Below are 18,511 nucleotides of genomic sequence, written 5' to 3'. Positions count from 1 at the left end.
AGAATCCCTGGGGCCAGTCCTCTCTACAGGTTCAGACTGAATAAAACTAAGAAAGCAAGCTGAGCACTAAAATTCCTCTCTGCTCCCTGACCACGGATACAGTGTGACAAGCACCTCACAGGGCTGCAGTCATGCCCTTCCTGCCATGATGCACTCAAACTCTGAGCCGAAATAACCTTTCCTTCTTGAGTTGCTTCTGACCAGGAACTTGTTCACTGGAATGAGAACAGTAACTAACACAGAAAACTGGTGTCTCCACATGCCTTCTCAGGGTGGGGTGAGGGGCAAACAGCAACTTTCTGTAGCAGGTGAGGGCACATCCTGAACCCAGACAAGATTCCTCGATGGAGCAAGTGGCAGTGTCCATTCCCACACTCCCAGACACAAGGCGAAGTTGGGGTGCAAGGCAATGCCTGGTCCTGGAGGAGAAAGGCCAGCATGCTTGCTGGGTTCCAGAACAATCCAGCCCCATATGGATTAACTGTAGAGTCTTTAAATGTTGGATGAGAGCTCACAACTCAGAACAGAAATTCAGGGACTTACCTGAGTTAAATTAAATGCATAATTTTACTATATTTTCTCGTCAAGCAATTTTACTTGAAGCAACAACTAAAGTGTAACTTAACTCAACCAGAAATATCACACCTGGAGGGAAAACGGGAAAAATCTCACACTTGGAGGGAAAACGGGAAAAATCTCACACTTGGCGGGAAAACGGGAAAAGCCTCACAGTAAAGCCAGGCATTCCTTCCAAGGCGCAGAAACGACATTTTTCAGACTAACAGCAGAGTGAGTTTGTTTTCATGAAACAAAACCACGAATTCAAAGTCTGCCTTTGAGGCCGTTTCCACTTCCTCTCCACTTCCCAGGCTCAGGGAACAATGCTTGTGGCCTTTCTTAGAGCCAGGTAGCCCGTGACCACGTCAGATGGCAGTCTCCGAATGTAGGAAAACTCCTCACTGGTGCTGAACCGCAGCTTGCTCTGGGGGTCCGTATAGTTGGCCTAGGTGAGAAAGACGGAAGGAAGGAAGGAAGGGCGGAAAGCTGTTGGTGGCAATAAAGTACGTGCTTAAATCTTTTTTACTTGACTCAGTGTGAAATGCATCTTGTTTTGCTGTCCTCAAGAACACTAAATTGCTCACTCTGGCAAAGTTTCATCTTCCCAGACTTGAGGAACACTCCAGGGTACAGCTGGCAAGAAGAGGAAGCAGCCCCATCAGACCCTGGGAATCTTCTTGGCATTTTGAGGGCCCAGCAGCCGGCCCAAGACTGCATCCATCATGGTCACACTTCCCTGACTTCAAACTCCCACTTCTGCAGAGACTCTAACTACTCAAAGTGATCAGAATACGAGACTGTGGAGAGCGCGGCCTCCAACAGGACGTCTCTCCCACCCGCTCCTAAACAGGACATCTCTGTCAAGCCCTCCAAGTCTCAGGGAACAGGGGCAGAAAGAAATATAAGAGTGGGAGGATGGGAGATGTGCTGGGAGATGCTGTGTGAATCATGTTTCCTTTGATGATCGTAATAATATGGTGGCTTAAATGCTAACAAGTCTCTGAAGGGCTTTTGGCCCTATGGCACTTAGGCAAACTATCTGGCAGGGGCAGGCCACCCTCATGTTTCACAGCCACATGAATTGGATTATCTGACCTCTTTGTATGAACCTATGAACCACCGAGCTCAAACCTCACGGCCAGGAAGGCTGCTGCACAAAGCAGAATACAGAGCTCTGTGGCACCAACAAAAACTGGAATAAACTGGACCTGACCTAGGAGCGAGCATGCAGCCTTCTGAACAGACCAGCGTGGGCCAAACATATCCCCAAGCTGAACAAGGAAAGAACCTCCTTTCCACAGCATGCCTTCCTCTGGAGTCTGTCTCTGCAATCTGGAGGAAAGAAAAAGGCTGACTTCCCATGGGGAACCCAGAGAGCAGCTTTGGGCCCCCTGGGGTTCAAGATGATAGGCAGAGGTGAAAGTCCTTGTTCTCGGCTCCCCTATGGGTCTCCAGAGCCACTCAGCTTACAGCTTTCTAACAGGGCCTAATGCAGATGTGGCCCTGAGGGCTTGCTTTCCTGCGGCATACAAGCACCAGGGAACCAGTCACGTGGCTGATTGGGACAGATGTGTCAGGGTAAACATAGCATGAGCTGAGCTTTTGAAATTTTGCAACTTTATGTTTTACAAGTAAAAGATGAAATGTGCTGTCATCTAAAAAATAAATTCAAAACATTATGTATGAGGCTAGAGAGATGGCTCAGTGGTTAAGAGCACTTGCTGCTCTTGCAGAGGACCTGAGCTCAATTCCTAGCACCCATATGGCAGATGACAACCGTCCCTAACTCTAGTTCCAGGGAATCCGACACCCGTTTTCTGGCCTCAGTGGGGACAGCATTCACACAGTGCACTTACATTGTAAGCAGAGCACTAGGACATATAAAATTTTTTTTTTTAATTAAGTATGAAACAGAAGTCTCCTCTACCACCACCACCTTCTACCTAAACGTCCTTTGCTTCCCAAGGAAGACACTGATCACTGATCGGTGGGCACCCTTCCAGACTTTCACCATTTATAACCTTACACAAACCCATGAGAGAAAGTTGTGTATGTTTGTGTGTGTGTATGTGTGTGTACGTATGTATGAGTGTGTCTGTGTGTACGTATGTATATGTGTATGTCTGGGTGTGTCTGTGTCTGTGTGTGAATATGTGCATATGTGTTGAGTATGCATGTGTCTATGTATATATATATGTGTGTGTGAATATGTATGAGTGTGTGTGAATGTGTGTATGTGTTGTATGTGTGTGTATATGTGTATGTGCGCATATATGTGTGTCTCTGGGTATGTATGTGTGTGTACGTATGAGTGTGTGTATATGTGTATGTGTGCATATGTGTGTCTCTGGGTATATATATGTGTGTATATGTATGAATGTGTGAATATTGTGTGTATATGTATGTATCTGTGTGTATGAGTGACAGAAAAAGAGAGTGAGAAAGAGAGAGAGAGAGACCTTGCAATGTATCCTAGTTTGTTTCTTCATTGCTGTGACAAAATACTCTGACCAATACCAACTTGGGGAGGAAAGAGTTTATTTTATCTTACACCTCCCAGGTCACAGCTCAACAGGGAGCCCAAGGTAGGAACTCAGGGCAGGAACCTCGAGGCAGGAGCTCGAGCACAGGCCATGGAGGAACTTTGCTTACTGGCTTGCTCTCCTGGCCCCTGCTCAGCCTGCTTTCTTATGCAACACAGGCCCACCTGCCCAGGGATGGCACCACCACCACCCACAGTGGGCTAGGCCCTCCCACATCACTCAACAATCAAGAAGATGCCCCACAGACATGGCCATAGGCCAGTCCTGTGGAGGAAATTCCCCAATTGAGGCTCCCTCAACCCAGGTGTGTCAAGTTGACACTAAAGCATCCAGCACACCATGGTTCCACTGCTTTGCATCTTCTGAATATATCCTAGAACTTCATCCACAGCTCATAGAACAGTGTGAACATGTCCCAGTGCCAGACCTGAGCAGGGTTCCATCCCTTTGCTAACAGTCTCTCAGAAGTCCTGCTTCCTGAAGCTCCTTGCTCAGCCTGTTTCTCTAGGGACTGCCTAGAGAGCAAGCTGCCAGGTCATAGGCCTTTGTGTCTCAAGAGTGTGCCAAGTTGTCCTTCGAGGTCATTTCAATGCCCCTTCCCATCCACACAGCAGCATATGAACACACAACTTCCTTGTGCTGTGGCTGAAACATGTAGCCCAATGTCTTTAGTCCTTGGTGAGTTCTGTTTTGTGTTTAAGTACCGGTGTGCTTACTGGTCACCTGTACTTCCTCAGCAATTGCCCTGCTTTTTGCCATTTTTTCTGAGGGACTGTCCTTCAGTGTTTTGGTGGAGTTCTTTGAATGTTCTGAATTTCTTATCCTGACATGCAACAGGGCAAGAGGCTTTAGGCAATTCTTATCTAGGTGGCGAGATCTCTGCTGATGGCATAGAGGCCTGGAGTGGTGTTTTTCAAAACGGTTGTCATGTCACCTAATGGGAAAACCACTCTACCAGCTGCTGAGCTGTCTGCCATGAGGAGAAAGTGGACTTTCCAAGGGGCCACCCTCCCAGCCTGGCCACACACATGGCTTCCAAATGCTCAAAATGACCCAGGGGACACAACAGTCCCTGGTGCCAGATCAGTTCTGCTGCAAACAAGTACTGAGACAAGCAAAGTGTGTGACACACCTACTTGTGGGCGACTGACAAGAAATGGCACACACTGCAAGCCCAGAAAGGAGAATGCAGAGTGAGCCCGGAGGGTGTGCCAGCAGAAGGAGCAGAACTAGACTGAACCAGAACAAGTCTAGTGAAGATAAAACTCCTTTCCCCATGACTTTATCTCTCTAAGGGACAGCTCGAGCAAAAGTTAGTGACAATCGACTTGTGCTGTAGCTCATACGGCAGTAAAGGATATTACAAAGAGCAGAAGAGAGCAGGCGCTGCCACAGGGTACTCATTAATTAATAAACTCACATTACTACTGGATGTACTGAGAAGAGGAGGCCAACCATTCAGACTTTAAAAAGAGGAAAAAGCATTTTGAGACAGAGTCTCACTATGTAACCTTGGCTGCCCTGGAACTTGCTATGTAGATCAGGCTGGCCTTGAACTGAGAGACCCCCTGCCTCTGCCTCCTGAGTGCTGGGATTAAAGACATGTACCACCATGCCTGGCTTAAATACAATTTAGATGTCCAGTTAATGCAACATTCTCATGGGGAAAGCATGACTCACATTTCAACAGGTGAGCATTCTACCAAAGTATCTGACAAGCACTTGTTAAGTGACAAGGTCAGCCGGCTGTGGCGGAAATGCCTTTAATCCTTGCCACTGGGAGTCTGGGGCAGGAGGATCACTTGAGTTCAGGCATCTAAGACCAGCTACGGCAGCGTAGCAAGGCCCCGTCTCAAAACAAAACAAAGACGTGATAAGTCATTAAAAACAAGGAAAACCTGAGAAACAGCCCCAGCCAAGAGAAGCCCAAGGAGGCTTAACAACTAAACAGGACACAGTAGCCCACACAGGTCCTGCACAGAGGGCACTGGGCAGAACTAAGGAACTCTCTCTCTTTCTAAAATATTTTATTCATTACTTTTATGTGTGTGAGTATATTGCCTACTTGTGTGTAAGTGCACCCGTGTCATGCAATGCCGGTGGAGGTCAGAAGAGGGCATCAAATTCCCCTGGAACTGGAGTTATGGATAGATGTTAGCTGCCATGTGGATGCTGGGACTTGAACCCATGTCCTCTGCAAGAGCAGCCAGTGCTCTTAACTACTGAGCCATCTTTCTTTCCTTCCTTCCTTCCTTCCCCTCCCTCCCGTCCCTCTCTCCCTCCCCCCTTCTTCCTTCCTTCCTTCCCCTCCCTCCCGTCCCTCTCTCCCTCCCCCCTTCTTCCTTCCTTCCTTCCCCTCCCTCCCGTCCCTCTCTCCCTCCCCCCTTCTTCCTTCCTTCCTTCCCCTCCCTCCCGTCCCTCTCTCCCTCCCCCCTTCTTCCTTCCTTCCTTCCCCTCCCTCCCGTCCCTCTCTCCCTCCCCCCTTCTTCCTTCCTTCCTTCCTTCCTTCCTTCCTTCCTTCCTTCCCCTCCCCTCCCCTCCCTCCCTCCTTCTCTTTCTTCTTCTCAACTCTTCTTTTCAGTACTGAGAATCAAGCACATGGCCTTATGCATGTGAGGCAAAGCTCCATTGCCAAGCTACATCCTGGGCCCCAAACTAAGGAAACCTAAGGAACTCTGAATAATAATGATAACAACTATATCTCTATTGGCTCACTAATCATAACAAATACACCTTGGATGTTACTAATAGGAGAAAGTGAATCTGGGATATGAGAGACTAGAGTATCTTGAGTTTTACCATAAATGTAAAACTGTTCTAAAGTCTTTTTTAGAACAATGCACAATTAGATTGATAGGAGACCACAACAAGAAATAAGAAGCACAAACGGAACAAAAGAAAACCGTGAGTGAGAAAGGACATTTAAATTCAGCCAGACTAGCAGTGACTGGAAATTCGAATAACCTAGAGGTAAGAGCTGAAAGTCAGCCTCTCAGACTGGGTAAAAAGCAAGACCCAATAATAACCTTTCTACAAGAAATTCACTTTGGATGAAAAGATACAGATAAAGGTAAAAAGCTCAGGAAAGATGTGCCATGCACACCTGCACAAAAACAGGCCACAGCAGTGTTCCAGGCCATTCTGGGCTGCTGCTTACATGGTGGCACACGCCTTTAATCCCAGCACTCAGGAGGCACAAAAACAGGCCACAGCAGTGTTCCAGGCCATTCTGGGCTGCTGCTTACAAAAACCAAAACGCTGGCATGGTGGCACACGCCTTTAATCCCAGCACTCAGGAGTCAGAGGCAGTCGGACCTCTGTGAGTTCAAGGTCAGCCTGGTCTACATAGTGAGTTCCAGGCCAGCTGGGGAATAAAGGGAGACCCTGTCTCAAAAAAGACCAAACAAACAAAAAAAAAGGGCAGTTTATGAAGAGAAGCAGAAGCTTCCTTCACTCTCAGTGTGGCAGTTGGAAGGTCCGAACAGCACAGCGCCAGCATCCCAGCAACTCCATCAGCCCTGCATTTCAACACAGCAGAAAGAGAACAGGCCAAGCACTGGAGAGGGAGAAAAAGAAGGTCTTTTGATGACAGCCCCTTCTTGCAGAAGCTAATTCATCCCTATGGGACCCGACCCAAGCATGACCCATGTCCAAGAAATAGCATTAATTCACCAAGCCCACCTCTTAAAGGCCTCTTACTCAACAACATCGCATCCAGTCCCAGCCTCACGGCACAGGCATCACCAAGGGAAGAAACATCCAAACCCTAACATGCGCATTCAGACAGAAGTACAACTCAGAATGATGCAAACTACCAAGAGAAAAGAGGGGATTATGTGTGACGAGGGAGTCAATTCTCCTTTGCATAATTCATAGAATTTGGCCAGTTGGTCACAAAAGTTGGAGTCAGACATCCTCATGAGAACTGCAAAGTACTTAAATTATATAAGTTTAAAAATTAGTATGTTAGGGGGCTGGAGAGACAGCTCATCGGTTAAGAGCACTGGCTGTTCTTCCAGAAGACCTAGGTTCTAATTCCAGCACCCACATGGCAGGTAACAACCGTCTATAACTCCAGTTCCAGGGGATCTGACACCCTCCTCTGACCTCCAAGGGCATTATACAATACGGGTGCACTTACATACATGCAGGCAATACGCTCCTACATATAAAATTAAAATAATTTAAAAAAATTGTATGTTAGCCAGGCGAGGCAGGGCACACCTCTGATCCCAGCAGAGGCAGGTAGAAATCCAGGTTAGCCTGGTCTACATAGAGAGTTCCAGGCCATCTGGGGCTACAGGGAGACCCTGTCTCAATTGCCCCCTCCCCCAAGAAAAGCAGTATGCGTCATCACTGCTGTAATTAGGAGAAAACCCCACTTTTCACTTTTCATGGGAAAGCACGGTGTGAACTGGATACCCCATACAGGTGCCTAACCTACTCTCTACTGCATGATGACGGCAGGCTCTCCTCAGCGCTTGGGCCTTCGCACTTGCCTCAGTCCCACTCCCCGAGCCCTGCCAGTGCCTCCAAACTGCTCCCTGGAAGCACCTGTGGTGCTGTGCTGTGGTCGGGAGGAGAAAGGACCAGATCCACACACACCACACAGGCAGAGGGCTCCAGCACTTGTAGATATGTGTGTGAAAAGGCTTAGAGTTTAAAATTCACCATCTTTATTACGGTGCCTTGGTCAAGACTTTACTCTGACACTGGAGATCCAATCCAGCGTCTTGAGCATGCTCGGCAGGTGCCCTACCACTGAGCTCCGTCACCGGACGAGAACAGTTTTTCCTAGTGTCATTTTTCCTTGTGATCATTTAAAATGCAGTATTTTAAAACTTTAAGAGGTTTTTTCAAAAGTTTGTTTATGTTGTCTCAGATAGTTAATTAGCAGAGGAAAAGGGAGTGAAATCGGTGGGTCTTGTTTTCTGGAGCAATCACCTCTCCAGGTCACCTCCACAGACACCTCGGCTGCAGCAGGAACTCCTTGGAAGAGCCTGCCACCCGCACACAGTGTCCCAGTACCAGGCAGGACACTGGTGGCCGACACTGCACACTGCCTAGATCAACATCACCACAGAATCATAACTTTAACACGAAGAAAGTGTAATTATACTCACAAGAAGACCTGAAACATCAGAGTACTTCTTGGCTGGCTTAAAGGATGGAGGAGCATCAATACTGAAGTCTAGGAAAAAGAAAGACGACCAAATTACCCTTAAAATATTCTAATTCCTTCTTTTTTTCTAAAATAACATTTAATAACCATTCCTGAAATGTGATTACATACTCACAAAACCCTCCAGAAATTAACTAGAGAAATAAGGGAGGTGTCTTAGAAGTCACAATACGTCACAGTAAGTGCAGGCCTGGACTCTGGTCCTGCCACCAGGGGCCGTCAAGCCCAGCAGAATGGCCAGGTCTATCTGCCCAGAGTTAGCTCAGTCTCCAGCTAACATGGGCTGGTGGTGACGAAAGGCAAGAGCCACTGACTGGATCTGCACACCCAGACTCCAGCGCCACACCCTGATGACTAACTTGTCACCGCCTGAGTCATCCCCATGAGAGATGCACAGCAGAACAGGAGGTGGAGGATCTGGGACCCTAAGCTTTCCATGAGGTTGAGCAGAGCACCCAGCAGGGCTTTCAGACCTGGACACACTACAGGCAGAGTGGTCCTTAACAAGGCTGCTTGTCGGAAACCCTCCTAATCTCATACTATAGCTGGGTTACCTTGTTCTTGAAAACAAATTTTAAGAGTAGACTTCTAAATAAGAAGTTTGTCTAAAAGAAACATCAACTCTATCATATTAGAACCTGTTTCTCCTGACTGAAATTTTAATAACGACACTAAAACCTACACACCCGTGACAACACAAACAAACAGATTAACACAGACAAACTCAGGAGGAAATACACGCATAATATCCCTGGGCAGATGCCACTGAAAAACTCTCAAGCTGCAAACAGTTTCCCATGATAATGCAAACATGATCAAATAACGTAGGCTGGTTGTAAGAGAGTTATAAACACACAGAAGGCTCTAGACAGCTCACAGTTAGGATCGTTCAGTTGCCACGGCAACGCCCTTTCAGCAGCCAGGATTTGTTTGAGGGTCTTCCAGGCTCTGCTCTTCCTGCCGGCTACTGCACCACCGAGGCCCGAGTGCTGGAAAGAAAGGGAGGGTGAGAAGACAGTCACCACGGTAACCCGAGACTGTGACAGCAATGCTCAGTCAGGGCTGTTATTATTTGTACTGCTGAGACCTTTGAAAAAGTGCCTTACTGTCCGCACACTTTAATCTTTGTTTAAAGAACAGAGCTCTCAGCCATGCATGGTGACACACATGGACTGAAGGCAGGAGGATCAGGAGACAAGTCCATCCTCAGCTACATACTGAATTTGAGGCCAGCCTAGGCTACATGAAACCCTGTCTCAGAAAACCAAAAATAAGCAAACAAGAAGGGCTTAGCTGGGGGCTTCCCAAACCCACCAGCCAGCTGGTGATGGAGCAGAAGCGAAAGGCTATGCTCTCAATGCACATGGGAAAGCAAATCCTTTACTACGTCTAGCTTTGCCAAACTCACCCATGACTTCATCCCTTTAAAATAAGTTTAAGTCAGATTCACTCTCACAATGACATCTTCAACTCCCTTCTGAGGGCACCTCTCTCCACCTTGTAATTACTAGTGTTCCTGAAAACTAAATAAGCTTCAATCATGGCATGGCAAGCCTTCTGGAAGTTTTTGTTGTTGTTGTATAAAGATGACAAAACGAAATGGAAAGACCCTGGTCTACTTTACACATAACTTAAGAAATTAAGGAGGTGTGCTCCTATTTTAAGCCTCGCCTAAAATTCATGAAGACCAATAGAAGGGCAGGGAATCAGTCACTACAGAAAAGACCAGCCCTAAAAGCTCTACTTCAAACCAGGCACCTTTGATCCCAGCACTCCAGACGCAGAGGCAAGCAGAGCTCTGTGAGTTTGAAGCCAGCCTGGACTACACTACGAGTTCCAGGCCAGCCAGGGCTACACAATAAAACCCTATCTCAAAAGCAAAAAAAAAAAAAAAAAATGTATCTACTCTATCTGAATTTTGCAGAGGCCTCAGCCCTCAGGGGCTGGCACACTGGGAATAAAGAGGCCGTGCCTCCCTCTTCAACAGCCCATGGAGAAGGAGGCGACTGGGACCCCAGGGAGCAGGGGACTCCACAGTCACCTCAGCTGCAGCCCAGCAGGATCAGAGACTGAGGTGAAGCTGTTCACCACTGCATTTGATTAATGCCTTAGATGCTCACCACAAAGTTGGGATCCTTAAATGGCAGGGGTTTGGCGGCTTTCTCCGTAGGTCCAGTGCTGAACTCAGAGGATGTCATTTTATTCTCACTCACAGCCTCCATGCTGACACCCTAAAAATATAGAAAGAAGAGTTGGGGGCCAGTGGATTCCCCACTTCCGCTCTCAACAAGGGGCCCAGAGCTCAGCAGGTGGCTCTGCCCAGAAGCTGGGGAACAACAGCTGCACGTGTAGAGGCCACAGCAGGGCCAGCTGCTGTGTCCTTACACCCCCTGTGCCAAGCTCAGGGGGGTTATCCAACCCAAGCTGGCTTTTTATTCTGACAACTACTGCAAAAGAGGTGATTATTCCCACCTTACAGAAAAGAAAACTGAGGCTTAGGGGCCTGGTTTAAGGCTACACAGAACACAACCTTTCAGTTCAAACCCTTCCATGATACCACATAGTTCTTAAGTCTTGATCTTATCAGCTGTGTTGAAATGAGAAGGCTAGCCTTCAGGGTCTGCTAAGGACAGGCTGGAGCTGTTTGCATATGAGGACAAGACACGGGGATTCTGAGAAAGGAGTGGAAGGGCCAGCAGGCTGTAGCCAGAGGTCAGTGCCCTAACAAGCAGGGGCATGCTTCAAAACAAAGTAGTGACTTCGTGCTAACAACCTCAGAGACAAAAGCAGAAATAAGAAATCACATTTGTGTACAATGCAATTCCAACAATAAACTTTCAAAAGAGCCAAGATGCAGTTTTGTAGAGTGAAATACGCATGTCTCCGATGTAGGCTTCCTGAGTCTGCCAACGACTGACACTGGAATGTAAAGCCCCTACCGGGATGCTGAACTTGCCCACAGCCCACAGCACTCATGCCCCTTCTTGGCCCGGGGCAACCACTGCTGCTCTGATTTCTTCAGTATTATATTCACCTCCTCCAGACTTCATATAGAAGGAATCTGGCAGTGTGTGGCCTGCACCTCCTTAGCTCAGAATGGAGTTTTGAAGCCTTCCCACCTTCTGTGTAGCTCAGCAATTTGTTTGATTGCATTTTCTACCTCTCAGCAGACTAGAGTTCACTGTATGGACAGCTAAAATCTGTCCATTCTCCTGCTGAATGTTAAATAAAGCTGCCGTGCACGTGCACACACTCACAAGCACACACACATAAATAATAAATAAATACACAAAGAAGCAAGCTGTTGCTCTGGTTAGTTTTTATTGTCAACTTGCCACAACCCAGTCATCTGGGAAGAGGGAACCTCTACAGAAGAATTGCCTCCATGACCTGTGGACATGTCTGTGAGGAACCGTCTTCACAGACTGATGGCTGCTGTGGGAGGCACCACCCCATGGCAGGTAGGCCTGGGCTGTATAGGAAAGCTACCAGGAAGAAAGCCAGAGGGAGAGCAAGGCAGCAGGCAGCATTCCTCTGAGGTTCCTGCCCTGACTTCCCTCAGCAATGGACTGTGACCTGGGAGTGTAAAATGGAAGAAACCCTTTCCTCCCCTAAATTGGTTTTGGTCATAGTATTTATTACAGCAACACAGATCAAACTACAACAGCTTGTCATAAGGTGTTTGCATTTCGCTTGGGTAAATACCTAGGAGCAGAGTGGTTGTGTTCCTGGGGAAGTGCTTATTGACTTTAGAAGGTAAGTGTGTGCACGCGTGAGTGTGTGTGTGTGTGTGTGTGTGTGTGTGTGCCCTCTCCCTCGCCATAGGATCTGTGGCAGGAAACAAAAGTAAAGGCAAAGTCACCCACTGTCACAATCTCAGACACCTTCCCAGACTCCTCTCCATGGTCCCTCCATGGGCCTGGGCTCTTAAACTCTGCTCACACCTCCTCAGTGTGGACAGCCCTCTTATCCTTTGCCAGTCTTTCCGGTCATGACCCAAAACCTAAGGCTTTAGGAAACTCACACTGAAATCTTTATTTATTTAATGGTGTGTGTGTGTGTGTGTGTGTGTGTGTGTGTGTGTGTGTGTGTGCGCGCGCGCGCATGCGCACATATGCACACAGGCAACTGTATGTGGAAATCAGAGGACTGGTGTGTGTGTGTGTGTGTGTGTGTGTGTGCGCGCGCGCGCACATATGCACACAGGCAACTGTATGTGGAAATCAGAGGACCGCTCTCGGGAGTCAGTTTTCTCCTATTACCCATGGGACTGAGGTTGTCAGGCCTGCATGCTAGCACCTCTACTTGCTGAACTATTTCATAGGCCCTGAAATCTATCTTTTAAAAGGCATGGTGGCATGAGCCTTTAATTACAGCACTCCAGAGGCAGTGGCAGGTGGATCTCTATGAATTCAAAGCCAGCCTGGTCTATATAGCAAGTTCCAGACCTGTCAGGGTTACAGTTCCAGACCTGTTACCTCCTGCCACTATTCAGAGGTAACAGAGGGAAGCAGATCTAAGGAGACTTGCTACTATTACAAGGAAAGAGATGATCCAGGAGAAACAAAGTATACTGCTTAGGAAGAAACCAGGGCCCCAAGGCCTTCAACTTCAACAGTGATGAGAGCCATGGACAGTCTGGCCAGCACCAGCACCATCCTCCAAGGGTACTGCAATTTAGCTTGCTCTCTCTCTTCCTTCCTCCTTCCCTACCTTCCTTACTCTCTCCCCTTCTCCTCCTCTTCCCTCCCCCTCCTCTTCCCAGTGGACACAGGTAGAGTATCTCCAGAGGGCCCCATTAAAAGCAGTCATTGGACCAAGGCAGTGTGGGCTGGACAGTCAAGAAGTTCTGCCGGTCACCCCACCAGACAAGTGCTCCTGCTGACAGTAATGGGGGTTGTCACCCTCTGTTCCAGGCAACAGGCTAGAGAAGGGTCAAGAAGGGCACTAATGAAGGGCTGGGATATGCTCAGTGATACACACTTGCCTTGAATTCCAGAGGGCCTCCTGTCTATCACATGGTGGGGGGTTCTATGGCATCTCCACCAGATAAAGCTCACACAAGGCCAGACTGGCTCTGCTTGCTTTTCTTCCTCAACCCACTCCATTACTCCACCCCTGCTCTTCCATTCTCCTCTCCTGCAGCCTTGATGAAACTCTGGTGTGAGAACTGAGTCAGGATGATAGGGAGGCCTTTAGTCAGAGGAAAAGTCAAGTCTGAGGCCTGGCTGCAATAAAATCGTATGTAAGATGATGTATCATTTCCATATTATGAAAGCACTATTACCACTAAGAGACTTGAGATAAAATATCCTGCCCTGAGACAGGAGAGGCCCAATGGTGAGGCAAGGAAGCAACACCCAGCGCTAAGGGCTGCACCCTGGTTGCAGAACTGAAAGAGCTGATGTAAATTCCAGGGTTGAGAAACTGGGTCTGCCATAACACAGAGTTGGCAAGGCATAGGGGCCCACCAGCCTCTGCCCAAGTCATTCACTTGATTCTCAAATGTCTGACATACTGTGTTCCCTGGTTCCTAACTCATTACTATGAGTCCTCTCAATGACATGGAGGCAGTGTTTGGTGACACAGGGATCTGTATTTCCCTTCTTTCTTTCCCCCAAGTGATCAGCAAAGAGTATTCTCTTCATCTATCTGTATGGACACTTTCCCCTAACCCATTTATGTCAATGTAAATGTAAATCCATTTTGCTACTGTTCATGCTAACTTCAAAGTCCTCAAGAACCTCTTCTTTCCACCAGCCTTCCTCTTCATTTCTGTTAAGGTCATGAGACCTTATGTGGGGGTAGGTGGTGTGTATATATGGGGTGTCTGTGTGTTTGTGCATCTGACTGTGTTTGTGTGTGTGTGTGTGTGTGTGTGAAAGGACAATTTGCAGGAGTCACTGTTCCCCTTCCACATGTGGGTCCCAGGGATCAAGTCAGTGATAGGTGCCCTTACCACTGAGCCATCTCGACAGTCCTCATTAGATTTTTTAAAGTCTCAGAAGAATGTTCACAAAATAGCACTGAAGGAATCAATCATATACTATATGAGGACTACATCTAATTCCAGAAAAAACATGATTTAATAACACAATCTTCTAAAAGCTGGAAAAATGATTATTTTTTAAATGAATAAATCTGGCCGGGTATATTGGCACATGCCTTTAATTTCAGCACTTGGGAGGCAGGGGTAGGTGGATCTCTGTGAGCTTGAGATCAGCGCCTGGTATACATAGTAAAACCTTGTCTCAAAAATAAATAAATGGATAAATAAATAAATAAATAGATCTAATGGGTCCAGCATTCTCAGACTGATTGCAATTCTAGAAGATTCTATCATCATCTCTGTGTCTTATCATCCAAGAGCTTTTTTTCTGAACCATAGATTTAGTTCACATCTTCTTAAATAGAGGCTTCTATCAAGAAAGTTGGTTTTATTTCATTTTATTTTTTGTCTTTTTGAGACAGGGTCTCCCTGTAGCCCCAGCTAGTCTGGAACTCACTATGTAGACCAGGCTGGCCTTGAACTCACAGAGATCCACCTGGCTCTGCCTCCCGAGTTCTGGGATTAAAGGTGTGCGCCACCACACCCAGCTAGAGAGGAGGCAAATGGAGCTGGAGGACAGGTGATAAGGGCTATCGGCAACAACTGCCTGCCAGCGGAGACAAGGACCCACACTCCCACAACCAGACAAGAACTGAATTCTGTCAACATTACTGAGCTTTAAACACATTCCCTCCTCTAGAACCTTTAGACAAGAACTTAGCTCACTCTGCATTTTCATTTCAGCTTCCAAGAAACTAATTCAGCAGAGAACCAACCCAGTCACTGTGTTGGGACTTCTGAGCAAACACGTGTGTTATTATCAAGGCCACTAAATTTCTGGTAATTTGTAAAAGCATCAGTAGGAAACTAGTACAATGAATATCTATCATTCTTTCTTTTTGGAAGCTTTCTGGGAAGGTGGAGAGGCCATCATCCTCTATAAGGACTTGGGCATGCTGCTGGAGACAAGACAGCCACAGTACTGTAACTACTTGCTGCCTGGAGTAAAACAGAACAGGAAAGCTGAGCAGAGGGCACAGATTAGATTTGTTCATTTAAAAAATAATCTTTTGTGCCAGGCATGGTGGCGTATGTCTTTAGTCCCCAGCACTCAGGAGGCAGAGGCAGGCAGGTCTTTGTGAGTTCAAGGTCAGCCTGGTCTACACAGTGAATTCCAGGCCAGCTGCGGCTATAGGGAGACCCTGTCTCAAAACAAACAAACAAACAAACAAACAAACAAACAACTCTTTCTACACCAACTGTTCAAAGATCATGATATTCAGCCATACTACTCTTTCTAAAATTACACGTGGCCTTCACAGTGTCCAGTATGTGACACTGTGCACTTTGCTCCTCATTCAGCCTTATTCCCCCCTCTGGAAAATTCTACTGTGCTACTGGCTAGATACACTGTGTGAGGCTCTGGGCTTGATCTTCATCACTAAAAAAGAAGGTCCACTTTAAAGCCATGCATGGTAGTACACATCTGTTCAGAAATTGGGAGGCTGAGGCAGGACTGGCACAAGTTCAAGCCCAGCTTGCACTATATACTGAGTTCTAGGCTAATCTCAAAAACATGAGGCCCCATTTCAAAAAAAATAAAAAGAGAACACACAGACTTGGGTGTGGTGGTCCATACCTTTAATCCCAGCAGAACAGAGGCTGACACAGGATTAGGAGTTCAAGACAAGTGTGTTATATTTTCCTCGTCCCAAGAAAACAAAAACCACTGTTTTACAACAGTACGGAGGGGGGGGGGGCACGACACACGGACTGAGGGACGAAGACAAAAACATGTCAGTAAGATTCCCTTTAGATTACGTTTGAAAACAGCTAATTAACGTAGGAGATGGCAGAACAGCAGTTATCTCTGGTAGGGCGGGAAGAGCTTTGTGTCAGAACTGGAAGGCTGAGGCAAGAGGACAAAGTCAAAGGGAACGTCAGGGCCTCTCGGAATGCTAGCTTATCTGGAGAATAAACGTGGTTCGTGTGTTTTATTGTATGCAAACATAACCCCCAATAAAGTACTAAAAGTGGGTGGAGGGCGTGTCAATTATTAATGCAGTGACGACGGTTCTGGGAAGGCCACAGAGCAAACCACACCGGGCACTGAGCACAACCCTCCCATCTTGGACCTCGAGCTGTGCCTAGGGTGCAGCATCAAGCAAAGGCATGCATCTCTGCCGGCGAGTCCCCGCTGGTCTAACTGGTCTGTGTGCCACACGCTGTGCTCAGTGCTTCTTCATCGTCCCATTCCAATCACTTGGCACAGATAACAGACCAGATCTACGTCAGGATGGAACGCAGGGATCCCAGATGGCACTTCCTAAGGATGAGGACGCGGAGGGGAACATCCACCTTCCACCTTTGCATTTCGCCAGCTTTAGAGACAGAAGCGGAAGTCCTGTAGACCGCCGGCCATTAAAATCCCCCACTTTACAAAGTAACGCCGGGGACTAAACAAAGTCACGTCCGAAGTATGGGTCAAAACACGCGTTTCCAATGGGCAAAGAGTCTACTGTGGCCGTCCCCCGAGAGAAGGCGCACCCCCACACACACTGGCACTGCGCATGTGCCGCCCCAGCCTCCGCTCCGCCCCGCGTATGCGCCCTCGGGAGACTCACGGGTCCACGCATGCGCTTTCGGCTCCACAGAGGCTTGCTCAGCGGAAGCGTACCTGCGCAAAGCCAGAGGCGGACAGCTTTTTCCTCTTGCCAGAGCCGTAGCCCCCTCCGCTGCCGTTGTGGGAAGGGCTGGCCGGCCTCTTCTTGCTGTTCCGGGCTACGGCGGTAGTGGAAGTGGCAGCTACGATGGGGATTTGAGCCGCCATCCTGTCCCGGGTCCCCCGCGGCTCCCCACCCCCACCGCGTTCCCACGGCGGCCCGGAACTTCCGGCTGCCGGTTACTTCCGGATTGGCGGAAAAACCCTGGCTGATATCGGGAACTGCTCTCGGTCTTCTTGCGAGGCGGAGCTTGGAAGTGTTCTTCCGGGTCGGGCGGAGTCGCAGGGCGTAGCTGCAGCTGGACCTGGGCCGTGGGGCTCGTGTCTGCAGGGTCGTGAACATCTGATGTTTTAATAACTACGTTAAAATAATGTTTTTCTATGTAGTCCTGGCTGGCCTGGAGCTCTGTGTAGACCAGGCTGGTCTCTGCCATCTGGGTTATGGGATTGAAGTCGTGTGCACCACACTTAGCCAATAACTACATTTAAAAATATTAATAAGCATGTTCCTTTTTCTCACGTTAAATCAAGATTGAATTTTTTTTTTCCAAAGGATCTCATGTATCTCAGGCTGGCCTGGGACTCCTAATCCTCAATGCATCTGTCTCATAAATTCCGATATTACAGGGAAGTGCCGTTGTGCCCTTCTTGATGGGGAAGGAAGTTCGTTATCTGTGCAATAAGAAGATTGCCAAGCAGTTTACCGGCCTTGTTGCTGCTTTCCTACCAAGAAGTTTCTGTATCCGCACCAGACCAGAGTTTGAGGTGTTCTTAACCTTTTAGAAGTCCAAGACTACTTCCTGGAAGCATTCCTCACGCTCTTCACCAAATGCATGCCATCAGCAAAACTTTAGATTTCAGGGAGGTCACAGATGGAAAACTAACGTCTGCAGCTCGATGCCTTATATTCCAGAACCTTTGTGACAGTATCTCGAACTCAGTGGTTTCTAACTGGGTGATTTGTCTTTTGGATCGTGCTAGAATGTAATCTCAGATGAGAGCCAGTTGTGTCTTCCACCTGGGGACAGGCTTTTATCAGTTGTCTGCAGTTGCAGTAACTTGCAATTTATTGGTGCATCATAGTATGTGTGGATGTAGTAAATAAACGAGTGAATCCCTACAACAGCAACTTAGAAGCTACAGCAACATATGTATCTGGGTATTTGATTGATTGCCATTTCTCCACCCCTGTCCTCACCTAAATCTGCTTTTCCTTGCATCTCTAACCAGCCAGTCACCCAAGCAAGCCTTTTCTGGTACCCTACCTACCTTTCTCCCGTCACTGCTCCTGCCATAGTGAATCCATCTATGCGTAGGGATCCCTGTGACAGTCTCCATGCGGAAGTCTGAGCCCCCATCATTTCCTAAGCCATCCTTGACTCCAGGCCATCTCTCCCACCGGCTGCCAGAACAGGCTTTTAAATTACAAATCTGACTGTAGCACTTAACTTTCTTAT

The 18,511-nt window shown here is 47.7% G+C and overlaps 1 protein-coding gene across 2 annotated transcripts; it reads right to left on the bottom strand.

Annotated features, from left to right (window-relative positions):
- Positions 1 to 548: 548 nt before the first annotated feature.
- Ino80c (INO80 complex subunit C) lies at positions 549 to 18,171 on the bottom strand. 2 transcript variants are annotated; one of them, XM_008853695.3, is made up of 5 exons: positions 17,010 to 18,171; positions 10,404 to 10,514; positions 9,140 to 9,272; positions 8,225 to 8,292; positions 549 to 1,003 (listed from the first exon to the last, which is right to left on the bottom strand). In XM_008853695.3, exons 1-5 carry the CDS (start codon positions 17,160 to 17,162, stop codon positions 872 to 874), a joined length of 597 nt encoding a protein of 198 aa, XP_008851917.1. In that variant the 5' UTR covers positions 17,163 to 18,171; the 3' UTR covers positions 549 to 871. The 2 variants fall into 2 exon arrangements, with proteins under 2 accessions (XP_008851917.1, XP_008851918.1); XM_008853696.3 differs by having other exon boundaries at positions 9,161 to 9,272; positions 17,010 to 18,160.
- Between the last annotated feature and the right edge of the window lie 340 nt (positions 18,172 to 18,511).

Source organism: Nannospalax galili, unplaced genomic scaffold (assembly GCF_000622305.1).
Source record: "Nannospalax galili isolate Female #2095 unplaced genomic scaffold, S.galili_v1.0 scaffold147, whole genome shotgun sequence".
In the NCBI taxonomy this organism is placed as follows: domain Eukaryota; kingdom Metazoa; phylum Chordata; class Mammalia; order Rodentia; family Spalacidae; genus Nannospalax; species Nannospalax galili.
Note: the sequence above shows the minus strand (reverse complement) of the source record. Positions and strands in the feature narration are given on the sequence as shown.

What these genes read in the sequence shown, in the direction of transcription:
- Ino80c (XM_008853695.3), bottom strand. Translation starts at nt 17,162, where the DNA reads ATGGCGGCTCAAATCCCCATCGTAGCTGCCACTTCCACTACCGCCGTA. An exon ending in TTAAGGATCCCAACTTTGTG is followed by an intron (nt 9,273 to 10,403) that starts GTGAGCATCTAA and finishes CTTTCTTTCCAG; the next exon opens with CACTCGGGCCTCGGTGGTGC. An exon ending in CTGATGTTTCAGGTCTTCTT is followed by an intron (nt 1,004 to 8,224) that starts GTGAGTATAATT and finishes TTTCTCACCTAG; the next exon opens with GCCAACTATACGGACCCCCA.